At 39.6% G+C, this 24,091-nt stretch overlaps 1 protein-coding gene across 1 annotated transcript in view; it reads left to right on the top strand.

Moving 5' to 3' along the window:
* The window catches only part of LOC139727928 (sushi, von Willebrand factor type A, EGF and pentraxin domain-containing protein 1-like), a 66,886-nt gene extending 43,397 nt beyond the window's left edge, over positions 1-23,489 (top strand). Inside the window, exons 15-30 of the mRNA XM_071638900.1 lie at positions 78-207; positions 1,303-1,464; positions 3,385-3,546; positions 3,963-4,223; positions 6,520-6,674; positions 7,202-7,487; positions 9,203-9,473; positions 9,823-10,033; positions 11,649-11,799; positions 12,539-12,706; positions 16,119-16,247; positions 17,041-17,163; positions 19,872-19,970; positions 21,209-21,734; positions 22,436-22,749; positions 23,273-23,489. Coding sequence (XP_071495001.1) covers positions 78-207; positions 1,303-1,464; positions 3,385-3,546; positions 3,963-4,223; positions 6,520-6,674; positions 7,202-7,487; positions 9,203-9,473; positions 9,823-10,033; positions 11,649-11,799; positions 12,539-12,706; positions 16,119-16,247; positions 17,041-17,163; positions 19,872-19,970; positions 21,209-21,734; positions 22,436-22,749; positions 23,273-23,469 — 3,345 coding nt within the window. The 3' untranslated portion in view covers positions 23,470-23,489. The remainder of the gene's footprint in view (positions 1-77; positions 208-1,302; positions 1,465-3,384; positions 3,547-3,962; positions 4,224-6,519; positions 6,675-7,201; positions 7,488-9,202; positions 9,474-9,822; positions 10,034-11,648; positions 11,800-12,538; positions 12,707-16,118; positions 16,248-17,040; positions 17,164-19,871; positions 19,971-21,208; positions 21,735-22,435; positions 22,750-23,272) is intronic.
* Positions 23,490-24,091: the final 602 nt, after the last annotated feature.

The following is a 24,091-nucleotide window of genomic DNA, read 5'->3' as shown; positions in this document are numbered from 1 at the left end:
CTCACGTGTGTGTGTGTGTGTGTGTGCGTGTGTACGTGTGTAAAGTGCCGTGCACACCGGGAACAAGACACAACCAGACATCTGATACCTGCGAGAGATGTCCCGAGGGAACTTATCAAGGCGAGTACGGTCGGACTGAGTGCCTCAGCTGTCCCGAGGGAACTTCAACGGCCGCAGCGGGAAGCAGAACGGCTAAAAAGTGCAAAGGTTGGGAAGAAATTAGAGTTGATTCATTCGAATATTCACTCAACACAAATAAAAGGCTGCGTTTCCAAATGCAATATAGCAGCTAGTTCCATGTTAATGTAAACAATAGAGAAAGTTAAAATGCTGTTCACATGAAGGGGGTCGCTCTGTAGATATCATTTTTTTAAATCAATTTTATGATTTCCAGATGAGAATAATGCTAAGAGGTCAAACAAGCCAAAGACAAGGGAATAACTAATGCCTGAAACCAAGGCATATGAATCGTGATGCTCTCCTCATAACAGAGACTTGAACATGACTGCAATGAACATGCATGGCGTTTTCTTCTCTTTTTTCTTTCGCAAGACGAGTCCCCGGGATACGAGGATGATGCTGATATCTTAATAAAAATATTCATCAAACTATTCATCATTACCAGTGTCCATGTCGAAACTCCCCCCCCCCCCATTCCATGACAACCCTTTATAATCATGCGTAATGTTGCAACACTAAGTATCTTGATTGTTGTCCAGCTCAGTAGAAAAAGGAATACTAGGTCGTTATCATTCTGCCAGCGGCCGTTTGCTGAGCAGTTCAAGGAAAAGGGAAAAAAAAAAGAAGAAACAGAATATTTTCGCAGCGGTGTACCGAAACGCAAATAGTGATTTACATCATGCAAACATCTGAACATACACTCAATAAGAAATCCATGGCATTATTTATTGCTGTGAAATAGGAATGATAATAGGCCAGTTCTCAGTGGACTGTACTTTATGAGTATTCTTTGTTTCTTCTCATAAACAATCTATTCAGTGTTCATTGTCCCATTGAATGCGTGTCAGTACTTGGAATATAGTTGTTACTATATCATATCATGGCAGGCTCCTGGAAAAACGTTTCCTGCTTTTAGTAACAAATTTTGGTCTAAATAATATTTTGTCTGGCCTGATTTCATATCAAATGCTTATAATCATTCAAATGTGTTTACCAAGCCTGTCTCTCGAAGAAGGCTCTCAAATTTCGACGTACACTTCGTACCACCATATTGGCTAGTCTATTTGCGAAATAAAATCATTATTTTCCTGTCCAATGTCTCCTCCAAATTGTATCCCGCAGCCGTGTGTCAGCCAGGTACCTTTTCGAGGACGGGAATCAAATCGTGCACTGCATGTCCCAAGGGCTCGTACCAGCCGCATCGCGGTAGCACGTCTTGCATGGCCTGCCCGGATGGTCTAACCACCTGGACAGTCGGTGCCTCTTCCATGGATCACTGTACAGGTACTGCTCCCAATGGTTTGCCTTTTTTTTTTCGTTCGGCATGATAACTAAACCCCCATTAGAGTCAGTCCCGTACAGGGCTATCTACATAATGTGGCAAAATGTGTATTTTTGTTGTTAATGTTGTTGTTCTTGATGTTGTTGTTGTAAATAGAAAAAAAGAAAATAAGAGAAAAAATGGGACCCTATAAAAAATAATAATTTGCCCCAGACAATACTGACATACAAGACTTTCCTACTTACATCTTAATCAATTCAAACATTATTATTAGATATACATGTACAGTACAATGTCATTTTGAATGTCATTTTGAATGTCTCCACATAGGAGCTTATGCAATTTTTTTTATCATTACGGCAATATTAAATAATCAAGATAATCACATCTCCAAGAAAGATCCCATATTAAATGGCTACTCTAAGTGGAGAGTATCTACGCTGATGAATTACCTCACTTCCATCACACACACACACACACACACACACACGCACACACACGTAACCACACAACTTATATATATATATATATATATATATATATATATATATATATATATATATATATATATACATAGGGGTCAGTCCAGAGTGATATTGAGAATATATGGCATGATGATAAAGTTATACCGGAAAATAAAAATCACACACAGTTAAAATTATGTATTGCAAGATAAAGGAAAAATACAAATAGAATATCGCATATTGTAACAAACACTAATCACCTTCTCAACCTGATTTTCAGTAGCAATCTCTTGATCATTTTTGCTCTCGTTGTTTAGATCTGCCTTCAAAATCATGTCCCGGCCCTAAGGAGTATCGAAATTAATCGTAAGCCGTCTCTCCCTTTTTAATCCTCTACCTGTTAGATTTTTCCGGATCCTTCGAAGGTGTTTTTTTTTCCGATATAGACCTGGTAATCATTAATATTTTAAGATCAGAGAAAATCTATATACTTGGGTTTACACCGTCATGCCATACAATGTACTCGGGTGCCTTCGGGTATTTAGTTGTAGGGATACTCTTATTAAGGGGTACAATCTTATCAAGGGGTACAAGCGACGCCGACAATGAAAGCAAAATGTGAACGTCGTAAGGTAGCCGTCGTTTCTGTATTTGTTTTCAATAAAAATGAAAGCAGCATCAATAGAAAATCCACTCAATAATTATGATGCTCATAATGATTATGATAAGAATGGAAATGATAACAATAATGCTGACACTGATAATAGTATTTATGAGAGTAATACATTGTATTTGTCACGCGCTTAGTAAAACGTTTCCAAGAACAAAAACAATTTGGGGAAAAGAGGAAAGGAAAGGAGATAATGAGAGTAACCAAAGAAAGAAATTAAATTCTACTTAACTAGACAAAAATATGACATACAGTCAAACCTGCCTTAGCTACCATCTGCCAATAGCGGTCACCTGCCGTATACAGTCACTTAAAACAATTCCCCCGAGAGAAAAAGCCATGTTAAAGATCCTGTGTATGGCAGTCGCCTGTTAATATAAACGGCCGCCTTTTTTCAGTCCCCCGTGGGTGGCCACATTATGGGCGGGTTTGACTTTACATCAAAACGTTTATTTTTTATTGTTCCATATTCCACACTTCAATAAATAACTAAACCATAAACATAACGATACAAATGCATGGATGAATTGTCAAGTACAGCGTTTAAGACAATTTAACATGTGAAATATGAGGAATCTACATAGAAGCATTGCTTGTAGGTTGTAGATTCCCAGATGCTGATGCGAGATTAATTCTTACTTGATATTTACAATTAAACGGGTAAATTTGAAGTTGTCATAATGTAATAAGGTATTCGCTCAAAACAGTAACTGGCGGGTGGTTGATTATAGAAAAAGGACGGGTTTTCAGAAGTAAGTTATCAAACTGTTTTTCTTTTGCATCATCAGATATCTGTCCACGAGGTTCTACGTCTCTCACCGGCTTTGCCCCTTGCACGCCATGCCCTCGGGGCTCGTACCAACCAGCTTCCCAACAGACGGAGTGCATACCTTGCCCTGATGGCACATTCACTCACAAAGCTGGAGCACATGCTATTCAATATTGCCAAGGTTTGAAGAAAACGATGCTAGTCTGTTTAATCTTTTTGATTTAGATATTTACCGATTCAAATTCCGCTAGGATTCTTTGTTTCTTTTCTCAAATATTCATTTTTCGTTTCTTCTAATTTGTAAATGCACATACAATTTAAATATTGTTTGACATCGATCTGAATTGAAGTGAAATACACGTGTGATGAGGTAATAGATATCTTCTCTTGTCAGATATCGGGCTTATTTATCAGGAACGAATTGAAATGCATTGCATTGACATGATGTACAAGTAGATAATATCGTGCCAGTGGATTATGAACCCACTTCCCAAAATATCAGACTAAGGACACGTGAGTTACACCATCACACTCACATACGCTTATCCCGTCGTGCTGAAATGATTCGTTTTCAATGAACCAACTCGCCCTGTCCAGTTATCAACGAGTGTGACTTCAACGGACGCAACCCCTGTCTTAATGAAGCGACGTGTGAGGATCTTCCACAGGGGTATCACTGCGCCTGCCTACCCGGCTACACCGGCCAGAACTGCGAGGTAAACATCGACGAGTGCTACAACAACGACGCGTGTTTGAATGGAGGCACTTGCTTGGATCTAGTCAACGGCTACCAGTGTAGTTGCCCTACGGGATTCCACGGTGTCAACTGTCAGAACGATGCCGACGACTGCCTTGGAGGTGAGAGCCATTTTCATTCAAAAGTCATACCACAACATATCGACCTCATCCGTTCTTTGTATCCACATTCACTTTCTTACACAGTAACACAGACAAACGCAAGTCTTACACAAGCGCACATCGACACAAATACCTTGCCCAACATATTGCGTAAAGAACTCTCATTTCTTGAATAATTTTTCTCCTATTAATCCCAGGAATGAGGATGATATTACAGTTTTGCAAGCATGTTTACAAGTTTTCAGTTACTTTCCCTTCCTTGCTGAGGTCACCATCCGAGTCAAATTTTGTATGTTAGGGTGGCAGTATCCTTTATTCTCTCTCTCTCAGGCGCAGTGCAATAGCAAAGCTTTTACCAGTATTAATTCAATTCTCTCTGTGGCAATGACAGAAACATTTATAGTTCTTTCCATGCATTCATGACAATAGGGCTTTTTACACTTGTAAATTTTTGCTTAGCCCCGGACTATCGGTGGGGCTAAGGGGGGGCCTTAGCCCCACCGTTGGTACGGGACTATCCTTAGCCCACTTTCTGTTTACACTCGTTTTTGCCAAAGTGGGCTAGCCCCACCGATAGTACGGTACTATCTGGCCCTGCAAAATAGCAGGGGTTAGCACCGCAATTGCGGTGCCAAGCAAGTGAGTGTAAACAGAACGAAAAAATAATCCTGGGCTAAGCGACGGAGACGAAGTCCGACCCTCACTGACCAATCAGAAACGAGGCAATCAAGTGCTGCCGGTGCGTGCGTGTACGTGTACAGTACACAGCGTAATTATGAATATTCATGTGGTTTGGAAAGTCCGGGGCTAAGAAATACGAGTGTAAAAAGGTCAGTTTTCTCCTTAGCCCCGGACAAGAGATAGTACGGGACTAATTGGCGAGTGTAAAAAGCTGAAAAAATTGGTACGGGACTAACGATAGTCCTGGGTCAGAGAAAGTCCGGGGTTAAGAAACACAAGTGTAAAAAGCCCTATAGTGTGTTGGCATTCTAGGCCGTTTATTCACTCTTGTACCTGAAAAAAAATTAAAATCTCTAATCTATATACACTCCGACCTCTGCTATCCGGACATGTCGGGACTGCCGCCGGTCCGGATAAGCAATCTGGCCTGATATGCGACAATTAATGTTTTGTTATGTACATGTGCCTGCAGCTACCGACAAAGTAGTAGCTATACTGCTATACATGCTGTTGGTACATAGCGTTCATCGCAACAGTCATGTAACTCTGTTCTAGCCTATTATAACTTGACCCTAACTAGGCCGGGGGGGGGGGGGGGGGGGGGACTCCGAGGCCCCCCCCCCCCCCTCGACGTTCCGCGCGATGTATCGCAAGCGCAAAAAGCTATCGCCGCGACATTTCATGACTTTTTTCTTTCGAGTCTCCTGCATCTTTTGACACCAAATTTGCGACGCCGGGGCGCGCGGTTCCAAAGTTACGCATAAATATGTACATGCATGTCAGACCAAAAATTGCTCAAAAACGTTAATTCGTGTACAATTTCAATGCAAACTGTGCTTACTGGCAAATTTCATAAAAGCATGATTATTTTGGTGTTTTATTGATTAAAATCAATGAATAACATATTTTCTTGTTCGGAGCGATGTCGCGGACAAATTTCATCGAAAAGACAATGAAAAATATAAAGTAAAAAAAACAAAGAAATACATAAGAAATTCAAAAAAACAATAAAATACTTAAGAATTTTTTCTGATATCACAATTTTTTTTATTACATTTGCTAAGGACACGAAAAAGAATATTTACACAAAAAATGTGCCTGTTTTGAGCTTTATTTTGTGATTTATACCAATAGTCTGACTTTATGCATCATCACGCATAAATTAGCATAATTTAGCATAAATGATGATTTTTTTTTAAAAAATTAACTTCATGGTATTTTAGATTACATCATAGGCAATGTGTGTGCCAATTTACGTCGCGATCGCGCGGTCAACGGCCGAGATCTGGATGGGGGGGGGGGGGGGGGGCCTGGGAGCCCCCCCCCCCCCCCCCGGCTCTATCAACTACCTAAATAGCCCGGCCTAGTTAGGGTTGAATTATCTGGAATTTGCCAAAGTTTCTTAAAATCACATTGTAGGTACATCTTGTGAGTCTTTAGGAGTTCCAGTTGAGATTGAAATCACTCTTTTTTTCGTTTTCACAGCGTGAACACGACCGGATGATAGAGAGGTCCGGATAAAAGATGACCGGGTAATCAAGGTCGGGCAGTATCTCAGTCTTTTTATGCTAAAAACGCCTGCCTCATTTTTGCATTTGCTTACTTATTTGGTCAGCTGATTGCCGCTTTGGTGGAACGTGTGTCGATGGGATCGACTCCTACACGTGTCGTTGCCAGGACGGTTTCACCGGCGAACACTGCCAGATTAATCTCTTTGATTGTGCATCGGATCCTTGCCAGAATGGGGCCTCCTGCATAGACCTCAAGTCGGTAAGGATTGCTCTCAAATCAGGAGGCTGTACATTCTTGTCTTCACAAAAAAAATCTCATTTTAATATTCGGATGTCGTCTGTGTTACATTAGTAGAAGAATGGGGCCAATCTATAATACAGACTTATCTTCATTGTTGTATTTCTAATGTGCATTTTACCATGAATTACGCTGACCATGTAGTTAAAGTCAAAGTTAAAGTAGACACCGGGCATGTTCAGGTTTAAGTATGGTAGAATGATGTGGGATATTGCATGTTAAATACTTTTGTCTATAAAAGCTAAGTACTTTCGTTCAGTCACGTATTTCATTCTAAAAGAAGGGCTTATCTAAAGAGAACGATGCATTTAAGCCCAATAGATTACAGATTTTTATAGTTTGTAAACCGTTATGGTACAGTACGCCAACTGGGCATAGATACAATTAGATTTACTGTACTTCACCGAATCTTCTTTCTTTGCTGCACGTGTCAATGGCACCGCAGCTTTGTGAAATCAATTACTTTATATTTTGCATTGAAATCGCAGAACTTCATGTGCTGCTGCCCGCTAGGATACACTGGTCGTTACTGTGAGTTAATAAAGGATTACTGTGTGTCATCACCGTGCTACGGCAACGCTACCTGCTCCTCATCAAACACCGGCTACGCATGCGCCTGTCCCCCTGGGTTCGAAGGTCACAACTGTGACGTAAATATCGACGAATGCCATACAAGAAATGTCACCTGTGAAAATGGTGGAATCTGCATTGATGCCATCAACGATTATCATTGCATCTGCCCACTTGGTTTTGATGGCGTTCATTGCCAAACAGGTACAGTTGCAAAAAGTATAGAGACGAAAAGTATTCATGTGGAGGCCAAGGTGACAGGCAGCCATGATTAGAACCTGTATACATTTTATACCCGATGCCAAATACAGTTAAGTGCCGTAATGTATGTTGCCTCACAGTTTACGTTTGTCTGCTAATTACGGGTGACGAATCACAGTTTACTGAAGACGAATCGCAGAGTCGTTTCGTTATCTTTGACTTTTAACTGAATATTGTGATCTGTATATATATATATATATACATAAATATATATGTGTGTGTGGGTGTGTGTGTGTGTATAGATGAATAGCAATTAACGGAACAGAATGAAGGACTGCTAATGCCATTGAAAGTATATAAAGTAATGTGTAGAAGCATAATGATGATCCCTGAAGAAATATATTTGTATCAAACACTGAAAAATCTATACCCACTGATATAGTTGCATTTCTCGATTAGGTTAACAACGATTGGACCAAGCTGTTTTGAAGTCAATACTATATGTGACCGTGCACCACAAAACACACAAAAAGTCGCCAGACATGAAATTTTAGTTATGAGCATATTCTGAAAGAGCAGACCTTAAGCTTTAAAATGATGTATTACTCAAATGGACTCTCCTAACCTATCTAAATATTTGAAAGAAAGCACACACTCAGGAAAAGTTGAACTGAGAAAAGAGGCTCTGAAGTACAGTGTCTGTTCAAGCGCTTAATCTTTACCAAGCGGTGCTGGTTGTGTGATGAATGGGACAAAAAACAGGATTTAAACCACTGGAGTAACAACAATGAAGGGATTATCAGACTAAACTGAAATCGAGCATGCCTTCTATAACACATTCTGTCCTTAATTAATGCCAACTTTCAAAGTTGTGGCATCATCCTTTCAAAAGTTATAGGAGTTGAAAATGAAAAGTGTGCACAAGGTTTTATAGAAATGAAAAGGGGACTCTAAAGAAATACTTAATCACACTATTCTGCCAAAAAATGTTCGAGATGAACTGCTAAAAACACACTTGCCTGCCCATTTTATGATCCCAAATTTTAGCATAAGGTAGAAGAAGACTTGCTCTTTCAGAAAATATGAAAAAGTCAAGATCGGCTCGTTTGACCCGTTTCATCTTTCATTTTAGTCCTCACACAAAATCAGTGTGTGCGACTTTTTGTTCGTTTTGTGATGCACGGTCACATATGAAACATACTATCAGACACCACGACAGTATTTAGCCCTTCGAGAAATTAATAACCATAATTTTGTGCACCCTAACCCACATGTCGTCACCATCTATTCCTTTTTCATTTACATTTTTAGTTACATTTACAGTATAGGGTATCCCTTTGTAATGTTCATCCTTGTTTTTTTTATGTTTGTAATGGTTATGATATGCATCCTTTGGTCACTACCTTGTCGAATAAGTGAATGATTAATAATGGTAATAGTGATAATAATAATAACAATAATGATAATAATAATAATAATGATAATAGAAATAACAATAATTACTACAATGGTAATAATAATAGAAATAATAATTATCATAATTATTATTATTACACTGTAGAATACTACTACTACTACTACTACCAATCATTATAATAATACAATTTTATTCTACATGATAGTAAAGGAAGTTCATTACTAAAAACTTCAGAAGAAGAAACATTTCAGAACAAGTATTTTGGCTGACCAAACTGTCTTATCTCCATTTCTATTTTCAGTACTTTCGTCAGATTACGATCTTCATTTTGACACCGTGAGAACTGTGAATAGAGCAGAATTAGAGGGCGTCCTCCCAGACCTCTTCGAATTCACATTGGCCTTCTGGATGCGCACGTCGGACCGGGTCAATTTTGGTACACCAATTTCCTATGCAGTGAGAGGGGCGGAAGGTGAAGAGGATGTTGACAACGCCCTCACGCTGCAAGATTACAACAACTTCGTCCTCTCCGTGAACGGGGAAAGTGTGGCGACCTATGTGTCGGCGAATCAGTAAGCTGCATGCTTGCCATGTCAAGAATGATTTTAAATTGAAGTCAATCACATCATAGGTTGTTTCAAAATCGTATTATGCACGGATACATTAGGTAAGACCATTTAGCACAAATATATTATATATACTTACAGGTAAAATCGTTTGCTGCTATGTTAATTATGTTTCGTATTTTTCAGTTTCAAGGGTCTTAAGTTTTCGTACACATGTTTGCAGTGCATTAAGATTGTAGAGACATCTTGCTTTGACATCCAAATAAGCCTGCATGGAAATACATTTTTGGTGTTTGAGATTATTTTTCTGTAAAAATTGGTCAGAGTCGTGTTATCTCTTGAATATCTCTCTCAGAGATGACCGCTGGTATTTCATCACCGTCACCTGGTCGAATCATAAAGGGGCGTGGTCGCTTTATCTGGACGGGAGACTAGAGACATCTGGTAAGAGGCTCTCCAGTAAAAGACCTATCAGGGGGCGTGGCATGTTTGTCGTCGGGCAGGAGCAGGACAGTTACAACGGGTCGTACGTCCCAAAAGAGTCATTCCTTGGAGCGATTACACAGGTGAATACATTAACTTAGGAAATATTCGTTATCCCTCAAAACATCCCTTGGGATCATGTCTTACTTCTATGGCGAGCCAAATGTCCCGTAAAGGAGAAAAGCAAAGCTTATCGGCAATAAACTCGGTTTAGTGCTCATAAACTGAGTTTTAAGATCGATAAACTTAACTAATTGACGGAAAACTTAGTTTATCGGTCGACAATACCAGATACATAATAGTATATATATATATATATATATATATATATATATATATATTGATAGAACTGAGTTTATCATGATAAAGTTTTATATCGAAAACCTAATCTATCTACCTATAAACTGATTTATCAGTGAATAATCCGAATTTTTCAATTTATGGGACGTAATCATATGACAAGCCAAATGTCTCATAAAGGTGATAAACTGAGTTTATCGTGGTTTATTGCCAGTAAAACCTAGTTTATTGGTCGATAAACTAAAAAACACTAAGTTTATCACAAAAAATGGAGTTTCTCTCGAAAACATAGGTTTTTTTTTCGATTTATGGACATTTGGCTTGCCATATATGTGACGTGAAGACCCAATATCGTTCATGGGTAGCACCTATCATAGAATAATGGTTATTATGTGCATCGAGGCGTACGTTCATCGGTAACGGTCGACTCTAGTCGAGATTCTTCGGCCGTGTTTGTACCAAAGACACAGAGAGCAGTGATAAACCTGTACACAATTCGTTACGTAAACGGTGGTTCTCGAATAAATGGGGCAGGGCAGCTTTCCAACTCCTTGATATCTCCTTAAAACACAGACACCAAATTTAGCTGTTCATCTTGATTTCTGTATCGTTGTAACAAACGGAAGAGTTACCCAACATCGCAAGGAATGATTCACTGCAATCTTGATTACATATTCAAAAGGAGCCCCCTTGAATCAAAGAGGAAGTTTTCTTAAATACTAATGTGTACGTTGCATGGAATAAACTTAAGATTTGTAGAAATTAGTCAGTATCTCTTATTCTCCTTCTACTACGACAACATGAAGTATTGTAATGTTCCCCACTACAAACGAAGGGGGCACATGGGATCGACCGACCTTTAAGAACTCATGACTTTGAACTCATTGTCCCATTTCCTGCTACCTTTCACTGTGTGTTTAAATAATTCCGCGTGCTGAATGCTTGTTTATCTTCGGAAATATTTCTTATTTTAAACAGCCGGTTTGACGTTCTCACGTTGAAGATGAAGATGTACATTAACCATTTTATTAGACATCAAGCTAATTTATGAAATCACATGAATGCAAACGTGATTACATACCGAAATAACGAAACACATATTGATTTAGTGTTTCTGTAAAGTGCTGATGTCAAATGTCATTTCCGCATATTAGGTTGATATGTGGGACTACGTCATGCTGAATGCTTGTTTATCTTCGGAGATATTTCTTATTTTAAACAGCCGGTTTGACGTTCTCACGTTGAAGATGAAGATGTACATTAACCATTTTATGAGACAGCATGCTAATTTAACGAAATCACATGAATACTGACGTGATTACATACCGAAATACCTAAACGCTTTTACTGATTTACTGCTTCAGTCAATTGATGCCAAATGTAATTTCCGCACATTAGGTTAATATGTGGGACTACGCCATGGACTTGGACGAGATTCTTAATCTCAACGCTTCGTGTTCTTCCACCGGCAATGTGCTGTCCTGGGCTCAGCTGTCGACGGGAATCAACGGCGAGGTCCGGGTCCAAAGCCCATCGCGACAGTGCTCGGGTAACATATTAAGATCCCGTGGCGTGTCTGTTCGCGTTTCTGTTTTTGCAGTCATGTCAAAGAACTGTTTTGTCGAAATCAGTCTTGTCTGAAAAACTACGACCTATTGTTCTGACACTAGCTTAAATATGCAGTATCTACTTTGAACATCTGTGATAGAAACACCTAGTGTGATGTACCCATCAATCCGTTGAAAATATCAAAGTTGCTCAACATGTTATAGCAATCTTACTTGGACAGGTTTTGAACCAAGCACATACATCGTACTTATGAATCGATGTCATACATCAACTTTGCACACTATTTACTAATTTCATATTGATGATCACACACAAGAGTGATTTGCACAACTCCATATCTGAGGTATAGAATTCAATGAAATGACGATTTGCAACAGGCATGCTGGGTCCACTTCTCTGGTATGATCATGCCCCTTTTTTGTGACAGGTCATGGGCACTTGTGAAATGTGACATCAAACGTGACATTATAATGTCAAATGTGGGAACATCTTCGTACAATTCATGGAGTGTTCTAAAGTAATGTGAATAGCACAAGACCGCTCAGAAATTAATGACATGTAAATGGCTAAACTCGATAAGCATACAGATTCACACTAAACCAAAAGTAGTACTAACATCCCCTTATCAGCACAATAAATGCATGGTCACGTGTCATCTCTGAGCCAATCAACTGCTCATGTCTCACGTCTTCTGATATCTTGCACCCTTCTCTCAATAGCACTTGATGACTGTGCCGCGGCACCCGATTATTGTAGAAATGGCGGCACGTGCGTTGATTCGCACGACGGTATCTCCTGCAAGTGTCCGCCCGGTACCTACGGACCGACGTGCGAAAACTTGGCGATACCCTGCTTGCCCGACAACCAGTGTCTTAATGGGGGCAGCTGTACTCCACGGGGCGATGGCTGTCTCTGTCCCATGGGATTTTCAGGCGAGATGATGCTGAATTCGAACCAATTTCTTTCACTTTTACTTCCGTTTCTGATTTTCATTTCCATCATTATCGTTTATTTCATTGTCGGCAACATTGTTGGAAGTAACTCTGATACTGCTGCTATGGTAGTAAGGCCTAACTTGATATGCTATCATTGGTGTTATCATTATTATCATTTCTACGATTTTATCATCATCGTTATCTTCGTTGCTATACGACAACTACGACTACTACTATTATGATGAACATCACTACCGTCCTAATTTATTGCCCTTGCTATATTGGGGTCAAAAGGGTCCACAGCCACACCTACTTTTACCAGTGTGCTCCTATCGATTAACAAAAAAAAAAAAAAATGTGTGTTTGCGTGTGTGTGTCTGTCTGTCTGTCTGTCTGTATCTGTCTGATTGATTGACTGATAAATGAGTTATTCATATTGAAGAGAGATTAATTGCAGTATAAATTGAAAAATTGATTGTGTTTTGAATTGTATTTGTATTGGTTTTTTTTTAATAATGTTACACCCAGATTGGATTAATTCATGAATGATTTGAATGAAATCAATGAATATCAAGGAAAAACCCCAAACTTTTGTTTGTTTAATTTTTGTTTTCTTAAACTGTTTGGCAGAGATACAACATTACGATACCGAGAAAAGGAGCAATAAATGTGTAGGCCTACTCGGCAACGGCGTAGCCAGGATTTCATTTTAGGGGGGGCGGTTAGTCTGCGAGGGAGCGAAGCGACCGAGCCCGAGCGAGCGGAGCGAGCGAGGGGGGGGGGGAGGGTGTGGGAGGGGGGTGTCCCCCCTCCCACGGTAAGAACTTTTTGCATTTGGATGTTGTAAATGGTGCAATTTGATGCATGTTTTTGCGCGTTTTATCGACGTGAAACAGTCCCACTTGTTTATAGTGGCAGTTCATTTTGATGTAGATTATCATTGAACAATTTTGCCTATAAAAATGGTATATATTTTAGATTCACTTCTTGTATTAATTCTTTTCACTGAATATCATGAACGCAACTGAACCCGAGCGAGCGGAGCGAGCGAGGGGGGAGGGGAGGGTGTGGGAGGGGGTGTCCCCCCTCCCACAGTAAGAACTTTTTGCATTTTGATGTTGCAAATGGTGCAATTTGATGCATGGTTTTGCGCGTTTTATCGACGTGAAACAGTCCCACTTGTTTATGGTAGCAGTTTATTTTGATGTAGATTATTATTGAACAATATTTGCCTATAAAACGTTATAATTTAGATTCACTTCTTGTATCAATTCTTTTCACTGAATATTATGAACGTGACTGAACCCGAGCGAGCGGAGCGAGCGAGGGGGGAGGGGAGGGTGTGGGAGGGGGTGTACCCCCTCCCACAGTAAGAACTTTTTTGCATTTTGATGTTGCAAATGGTGCAATTTGATGCATGTTTTTGCGCGTTTTATCGACGTGAAACAGTCCCACTTGTTTAAGGTAGCAGTATATTTTAGTGTAGATTATTATTGAACAATTTGCCTATAAAATGGTATAATTTAAATACACTTCTTGCATTAATTCTGTTCACTGAATATCATGAACGTGACTGAACCCGAGCGAGCGGAGCGAGTGAGGGGGGAGGGGAGGGTGTGGGAGGGGGGTGTCCCCCCTCCCACGGTGAGAACTTTTTGCATTTTGATGTTGCAAATGGTGCAATTTGATGCATGTTTTTGCGCGTTTTATCGACGTGAAACAGTCCCACTTGTTTAAGGTAGCAGTATATTTTAGTGTAGATTATCATTGAACAATTTGCCTATAAAATGGTATAATTTAAATACACTTCTTACATTAATTCTGTTCACTGAATATCATGAACGCGACTGAACCCGAGCGAGGGGGAGGGGAGGGTGTGGGAGGGGGGTATCCCCCCTCCCACGGTGAGAACTTTTTGCATTTTGATGTTACAAATGGTGCAATTTGATGCATGTTTTTGCGTGTTTTAACGAGTTGAAACAGTCCCACTTGTTTAAGGTTGCAGTATATTTTAGTGTAGATTATTATTGAACAATTTTCCTATAAAATGGTATAATTTAGATACACTTCTTGTATTAATTCTTTTCACTGAATATCATGAACACGACTAAACCCGAGCGAGCGGAGCGAGCGAGGGGGTAGGGGAGGGTGTGGGAGGGGGTGTCCCCCTCCCACGGTGAGAACTTTTTGCATTTTGATGTTGCAAATGGTGCAATTTGATGCATGTTTTTGCGTGTTTTAACGAGTTGAAACAGTCCCACTTGTTTAAGGTTGCAGTATATTTTAGTGTAGATTATTATTGAACAATTTGCCTATGAAATAGTATAATATGAATACACTAGTCTTCTTGTATTAATTCTTACACTGAATATCATGAACGCTGTCTGTTCAGCAATCAAACAGAAAAAGCATGCACACGAGGGTGTAGATAGGGGCATATCCCCTCCCACACGAAGGTGATTTTGCGTTTTCAGACCTGAAATTCCGCGATCTGGTGCAAATTTTTGGTGCGATACTTTTTCATCGAAGTGTTAAAATCACGGAATTTAGCTCTTATTCCGAATGTGCACCATCTGTGCGTATGTATAAAGTCTTGTGAGGTAGAGCTTAGGGGAAGGGGGATTTCCCCTCCCGCTCGCGGAACTTTTGCGTTTTTAGAATTGAAATAAAGCGATCTGGGTATAGCCACAGTCTACTTCTTTGCATGGCGGGGGGCGAGCAGGGAGAAGGCGTGGGCGAGTGTTATCTCCACCCTTCCCTTCCCTTCCCATGGAGCTTTTATCTTTTTAAGGTTGAAATTGAGATATCTCGTATACGCATATTTGATGGAATCAACATTTGGGAAATCACCAAAAAAAAAAGAAACCTGATTGGGGGGGGGGGGCTGAGGGAGGAAAGGGTCGATTAAAAGGGGAAATTCCCCTTATACATGAGGGAACCTTCAGTTTTCGGAATATAAGTGATACGTCTTGTGCACTCAGAATTATTCAGAATTTCTTTTGTAAATCTAAAAAGTGTACTTAGCTAGGGAAAGAGGCACAGAGGGGGAGGGTTTGGGAGGGGGATACCCCCTCCCAAGCACGAGAGATTTTGCATATTTTGAATTGAAATTCAACGATCTGGTGCACACTTTGAGTGAAATGTATGTGCATGCATACAGTATACACGCATTTTTTTTTTCCGCCTCTCAAATCCCCGGTCCAAATCTTAGGGGGGGGGGGGGGGGCGACCGCCCCCATCGCCCCCCCTGGCTACGCCAGTGCTACTCGGCATATATACCGTCGCATCCACTCTCTTTATGATTCATGAAAAATGCCGGTGTTTATATTGTTATGACGATGATTTTTTTTCTGTTGACTTTTAGGCCGACGGTGTGAAGATGCTACAGCTTGTGCAAACCACAAATGCAAACGCAAAAGCAAATGCACTCTACTCGATGGGCGTGCAACGTGCATATGCCGACCCGGTTTCACGGGTAGATTTTGCAAATACGGTGAGAACTACAATGCCTACTTTCTCTCCTTTTCACATAAAAAACCCAACAACAACAACAATTCTTAACCACGAAATATGCTTTGCTGTGGTTCTTTGATACTCCACTTGTGTATCAAATCAATTGCTTATAATTCAGGAGCCAGTTGCCATTTATTCGCATTTCACATTTTCAGATACGTGCTTATCAGCTTCGTTCTCTTCTGCATGTCGATTATGTTCACACGTCATGGAGAATGCGGCACATAAAAGAATAAATGAAGGGGGGTAATTTGTTAAAATTGTGCATGCGTTTGATTTACCCCTTTCTACAGTTCTAAGTGTTTATATTCGGACAAGTAGGACACTGTTTGAGCACGAGCACAGCTGACCTTCCTTTTGTCAAATTTGGAATGTAAACAGATAATCTACTCTTGGACTTTTTTTTCAGATATGAAATGATAGGCATGGTCACATTGGCATCTTTAAAAATGTGATGATCTCTTGTGTGATAAGAAAAAAATTAAAAATGTGTTTTACCTGGGTTGTTTTGTGATCACGAGTAATTGTTAAATCATATCAGATTTTATATGAACATCATTTTGAGACGAATCATCATCATTGACGAAGTAGCACTATATATTAGGTGTAATTCAGCTCCCAATTTTGTTGTAGTCACGAGTTTTGGCGAGCTTGTTGCTAGTGTCAACTCGCGAGAAACTTTTGAGTCCCTGCTATGGTGAGTATCAATTCTGTGTTGCTTCCTCTTTCTTTTGCTGGAATTAACACTCATCCATTCCCATCGTTGAGAGCAGACATGGACGAGTGTTTGGCAGACAACGGAGGATGCGAGCATTCCTGCAAGAACACAGCCGGGTCGTTCCAGTGCTCCTGTCGTGAGGGATACGCCCTGCAGGATGACGGCAAAACATGCATCGGTGAGCAGGACAAACTAACTAGTCTTTCATTTATTCATTGTTTAGTACATTGTAATTTGTATCAATATATCAATAAACCACGTTGAACTAGCTACGTCCGTTGAACGCTTCATCTTCTCGCACACACATATTTATACACACACACATAAATATATATTCATACATTTATATATTATGCATTTTATATTACATATTTTACACCCAGAGAGATAAAGAAAGAAAGAGAAAGAGAGAGAAAGAGAGAGGGGGAGAAAGAGAATTATTAACAATCACCATAAAAGCCTTTATGTTTAGAGCCTACTTATGTTTTGAACGTTTCATTTTTTCCTGTTTTACTGTGTGTAGAAGACCTGTTCAAAATATCTACAAAAATATTTTTGATAACATTTTTTAAAGGGGAAAAATCCAGTCCAAATATGAATTAGTCTAATAAGAAAGAGTGAAATATAACTAGTTAAACAGTAAAATTTTGATCGAAATCGGATGAAAAATAAGGAAGTTATGACATTTTGAACTTTCGCTATTTTTTTAGGAAACAGTTCTCGAACGGTCAATATGGATATGCAAATGGTGAATTGAGCATGTCATCCCCTCACAACTGCCATATTGTTTGCACATAACATTTTGAAATTTCCAGTTTTTCATTCAAACGCAACTATGCCCGAGGCTCAAATCCTGATACATCTATCGGATCACTATTCTGAAGTTATTCAACCAGAATAACATCATGTTTCAGACTTCAGTGACAGAAACATTGAATTTTCGTCATTTCTTTTAACACAATCAATGGAAAATTGTGAGGGTATGACATAGTCACCTCACTCATTTGCATTTTCATATCGACTGTAAAAGGACTGTTTTGCAGAAATAAGCAAAACTTCAAAATTTCATAACTTCCTTATTTTTCATCCTATTTCAGTCAAATTTTTACCCTGAAACTCGTAAGATTTTACTCTTTTTATATCAGACGAACTTATTTTTGGACTGGACTTCCCCTTTAATACTTATCTTATATAAACGAAGTCAGATCAACTTCAACTTTCGAGTGGTAGACACGCATTCAAATACATTACGCCTGACTGTCTGTGCAGCCGCTTGTCAAATCCAAGCCCATAGTGGAGGGAAAATGAAACATTTGTGTCTAAAATTGTGTTTTCTTTTCGATTTTGTCAATTAGATACCAGTTTCTGCCGACACCGAGGCACCTTTTATTCGGTGAGTTCTGTGTTTTAATATGTTTACCATGACATTCGACACAGACTGATTTCCCGTAGTCGGGCGTTTCAGTTATAAATTTTTTTACATAGATGATATTACTTAATTGATTTTTTCGTGTTTGTTAACCTGCTTCCTTTCATGTTCCATTTCATCAACAAGATTGTCATTTCGTCGACGAAATGACTGATTTCGTAACGAAATAGGCCGTGCGACACTTGGCGCTTCATACATTAAGTTGTTCATGGTTTAAACAATGGTTTCAATTGTACCACCTTCCTGAATTCGGGCCAGAAAGTCCATGCAGAACACTATCAATATGAATTCAGAAGAGCGATTTTGAGTTTATGATTAAATGAACTAAGAAACTGAAATTGGAGGGTTATTTCACTATACAGGTCATTCCGAATTTAGGTCCTGTGGTAGATATTGTTTATAGAGCAGATTCAGTCCGTACAGGAGAAATATGAAAAGAATTTGTCTCGTATTTAGGGTAAGAATGAATTTCAGTATTCTTAACGAACATCGATGAAAACACGCCTGGAAGACCACCTGTATTTAACTGATACATAATGATCCTTATTGAATTATAATATATTGAAATGATCCAATAAACATAGTTACATGATTTTTCGTAAAGCATATCGTCATTATCGTTCTAAAAGCAGTTTATACCAGAAACACACATCGAACTACGAATAAACTTTTGCTGGTTCCGTAAGCTTCATAATCTCATTTCGTTTCTCTTTACCTGTATTTCGTTTGATCATCTTTTCATGGAAACTAAGAGCCATACTTTAAGTGGACTTGAAATTGAGCAGCCCAGACTATGCACTCTTTATACTGGGGAAGGGAAAAAGGAATTCAATGTCATCAATAACGCAGGCAATATTGAAATTGAATACCTGCATGTAAGAACGACCCAAGTCCAAATTTGGCTATCATCTTTGGAGACCCTTTACGAAGTCATGCGAATATAGATAATCAGTCAACTGACGTTTTACATTAAAATTTGTATGAATAACATTCCATTAACTGAAAAAAATAAAAACATTAGAAAATTATTTACAGCTATATTTCTATTTTTCTAAGAGTTTTTACTCTTGTGTTTCTACTTTTTTTTTCTAAATTTCCTCTAATGGACTTGATCCAAATTATACAGTTATAGGTGTGTTTCAAATAACGAACAATTCTACGGAGGCTACTTCAGTGTCAGCGTAGTATTCAAATCTCACTATACTCTCACATGTTTCTGACCAGAAACATCCTCGCGGACGTAGGCATAAAATCGCGTAATCGATAATTCATACTCTGATCGATCACTCTCAAGTTTCTGATATCTCGTAATGTTACTACAAAATGCAGCTATGAGTACTCTGAAATTGTATTTGCAAGGTCGAATAGGCCCATAGCTTACTCTATAACCATCATTCAGCGGCATTACATTATGCTATGTCTGTGTATCTGCCGTCTGTGCCTATATTTCGATGTAGAGGGGAGCAGCATGGGATTCTGGTTGCGATTCGTGTGTCTGCCAGAATGGACAGGCTCAGTGTACCCCGAGGGAATGTCCATCCATAAGTTGTTCCCAGGTGAGATCATGAGTGACATTTAGAATTTTATTGTCTTTTTTTGAAACGAGATTTAGAGCTAAACCTGTTTAGGAAAACATTCCCATCTGCTGCAACCATATGATATGCGAAGTAAAATTATAAGTCTTTCATCGGTTTGTCCACTAAATATTGTAAAGAACCTAATGTTGAATATTTGATTTTAATCATCACAATTCCCTCTCCGGTAGATGTCTTTTTGTCAGTAATGCAATAGAAATGTAGATAAAATGTCTGTCAATGGGAGACTTTAAAGTCCTACTACCTTCACCTAAGCTATTACACAATAAATTATTTTTTACCAGTGATATCATTTTGTTTTATCTTTATTGTTTTCCTCCGTTTCTAAGCAGAGGGCTCATTCTCTAACTTTAATGTTAAACATGTACAATTGCGATTACTTATGCTTTTTTAATTCATTTTTGTTCTCATGAATCAAAAGAAATAAGGAAAGACCGAGATATCAAGAGACGTCAAAATAAAGTACTCGTTTGGCTCACAAAAATGCGAAATTAATGCAGAATATTTGCTATTAAATCTTATCATTCTGCAATCCTTGCCATAAATATCTCCAGTGTCCCCCCCCCCCCTCTTACATGGAGATTTGTTCCGCAAGTTGGCTGTGTACACAGATGTAACTTATGATTTTAATTTTACAATTTTCCCCTCCTAATATAGGAAGAGACGGAAATAAGGCTTCCGGGTGCTTGTTGCACATCATGTCTGCCAGGTAATAAACAAAATCAGAAGAAAAACAAATGAAACAATATTATCTATGGTATGTGGAGGAGACGAAATTATGGGCTCTATACTACTTAACAAAGACTTTTATCCGGGTCTAGAACACGCCATCAAGTTTACACGCTTTTATCGAAGGATTGTCAAAAAAGATGTGAAAGAACACATGAAACTCCTGCAAGCCTTCCGTTAGACAACACAGCACTATAACCTAAATCGCTGTGACTACTAGTTATACCTGTGATTACATGATAATTTACAGATATTCTGCGGATCCGGAGTGATGGTATGGTTTTGTTAAGCAAAGTTGAATTAATCACGAGACTGCTTAATACAACGTTAAAGCAGTTTTCTTTGTGTATCATGTGTGTGTGTGTGTGTGTGTGTGTTTATATATGTGTATGTGTGTGTTTATATATGTGTATGTGTGTGTTTGGTGATGACAACCAAGCCTTTATTTATTTTCATGTCCCCTCATTTAGAACTGAACACGTGCTCGGTGGATAGTCGGGGCCTATTCATCACTTTCGACGGATATTCGTTCAGAAAGATGGGAAACTGTCGCTACATTCTCACCCAGGACTGCAGTGGGGTGGCTAACTTCGAAGTGCACGTCGAGCACCGTCAAGACAGTCACGACGTCGCGACTTATCAACCGGTCGTCTTCATCTATATCGATTGTGTAGAAGTTAAAATAGATGCAGACGGTACTGTGTACGTCTTCGGTGAGCATGTGACCCTGCCATATCTTCACGACAGTCCCCAGACTGTACAGATAAACTCAAGAGGACCTTCGGACATTTTAGTTGCAACGAACAAAGGAATGTTCGTCGAGTGGTCTTCTGAGAGGGGGGTTAGTGTGCATCTTTCGTCGCAGCACAGTTCGAAGGCGTGCGGTTTGTGCGGGAATATGAACGGGAATCCCGAGGACGACACGTTGACCAGACAGCTGATCACTAGCCAAACGACGAGGGAGCTTCTCCACAGCTGGAAAATCGGTGGCTACAAGTAGGTATTTTCATCTCCCTCTTCCTACCGTCAATTAAGGCTCCAATCGACAACCGAGAATCAAGCTTCTCATTAGTCATGCGTAATGAGTGAAAAGACAAACTTATCTTTCCATATTTTTTTCATTTTACCATTATTATGAGTAAAAATCACCTCCTGGCAATGCCGTTGTATTCATTTCATTTTTATTGTTTCCGCATGGTACAAGTGATCAACTATGATCACTTTCGGAAATATACACATGGTTCATCGTTATTCATGGCTATTTTGCACATGAAAGGTAAGCAAATCATTCTAATTCTAGACAGAGAACAGAGATGTAATAACAAAAAATCGAAGTGCCATACAGGAGGATCCCCAGTAAACCGAACTTAATATTTTTGGGCCACATTGAATACACAAAGAAGTAAATAAGCAGTATCAGCCAACTATCGACTTACTCAACTATAACCAAAACAAACTATTTTATACAATAAAACATACATGGTCATGTACACAGATGATGCTAAGAAAGAAAAACAAAGAAGAAAGGGCTGGCGATAATGGAAGATGGTGAGAAGGAACAGGAGAGAATGAAATAGAAATCACCGATGTTATTTCTTTGCTTTACTTGATTTGAAAGAGATGAACTCCACCGTCTGACGTGATTACACCTGGAACACGTCTGGTCAATGTTTTGTTTTGTTTTTGTTTTTCAACAGGTACTGCAGGCCAGTGGAAAATCGACCTCAACAAAACGCTCTGAAATTTGGACGCATCTCAGCGGAAGCCTGCGGGCTCATGAACTACCTAGATTTCCGCCGGGCGAGGGAGAAGTGCGGGGTGTTTCGGCACGAGCGATTTGCAGTGTGTCACGAGCGAGTCGATCCCACACCATACTTGGCACTGTGCATCGAGGATGCGTGTACGTGTGGAGTGACGGAGCCGTGTCACTGCGAGGCCATCTCCGCGTACGCCAACGAATGCGAGCGCAACGGTGTGACGATCGAAGACTGGAGCGCCATGACGGCGTGCCGTAAGTAACCCGTGAACGTCAATTGGTTGGCTTGGTTTGGTTTGGCTTAGCTTGGTTTCATTTCTGCATTTTTTTTCTTGCCAGGTTCAGCAACAAATGGATACCAACGGATGCAAAGTTTGCAAAGAAAGCAGAAAATTATTTGTGCTGTAATAGTAGTAATAGTAGTAGTAGTAGTATATTAGTATAGTAGTAGTCGTCGTAGTAGTAGTATTGTAAATAGGGGTAGTAGGAGTAGTACTAATAATAATGATAATAATAACAATAATGATAATACATGTAATACTCATAATGACAATGATAAAGATAATACACACTTCTTTGTGATAGCGCATTTCCAATCGAACATAAACCGCGATTTACACGGTAAAAATCGTCTCAATGGCGAGATCAAAAAGAATATCGGAACACATGATAATTGTGGTCGTACATGAACAGATACCACGGGTCCGAGGACGTCGAGAGTTGTTCTCATGGGTTATTGATATATGCGTCCGTTTTTTAATTGTGGTTTGTTCTATAGACTTGACCTGTCCGCCGACCATGATTTATGATGACTACGGCCCACCATGTCGACCGACCTGTGGGGACCCACAAGGAACGAGCTGTCCGTTCTCCAGCAGTCAGTACGTCGCGGGTTGCCAATGTCCGGCTGGGAGAGTTCTGAACAATTGCCAATGTATCACCACGGACGAGTGCCGGGAACTGAACGGAGAGTGAACGATCGTGTTCCGAATCGACTTCCCATTCATTCTCAGAACATTCTTGTCCATACTCCCGATATGCGACAAACTTGACTCGAGAAAAGTTTACCTCACCAACCCCCTTCCCCCACACAGCACCCCTCCCCATTCTTACGGAAGAAGAACTATCCTTTACCGTTGTCAAAACCACATCAGCTGTCAATGATAACTTGAAGCCGCTTGGGATTTCTATAGCAGCAAAAATATGAACTTTACTGAATATTATGTAGGACCACAAATGAGGCCATCCCATTTGGTAACAATCTCATGCAGCTCGAATGAGAGTGCCATTAGACCCCCTAACTCACTTAGAGGAAGCCCCCCTCAATCAAAACCTGAGAAACTTCTTCACAGGAATGCCAAACGCGCATCAAATCCAAGCACCTGTATGGAAGAATTGGACGCCTGTTGCATAGGACTCTTATCCCTTAAAGTTGAAATTTATAGAGAATCTAGAAATATGACAAGTTTGATATCTACGGAAAGCTAAGAAGCTATAGTTAACAAAACTGGATATCTTGTAGACGATGTAACTTTACCCCCAAACTGTTTTTGAGATTGAAAAAACACCCAATTTCCATGACCACGTAGCTCCGTTC

Source organism: Diadema antillarum, unplaced genomic scaffold (assembly GCF_040938485.1).
Source record: "Diadema antillarum isolate AM-2024a unplaced genomic scaffold, OU_Dant_1.0 seq00000160_RagTag, whole genome shotgun sequence".
Classification (NCBI taxonomy): Eukaryota; Metazoa; Echinodermata; class Echinoidea; order Diadematoida; family Diadematidae; genus Diadema; species Diadema antillarum.
Note: the sequence above shows the minus strand (reverse complement) of the source record. Positions and strands in the feature narration are given on the sequence as shown.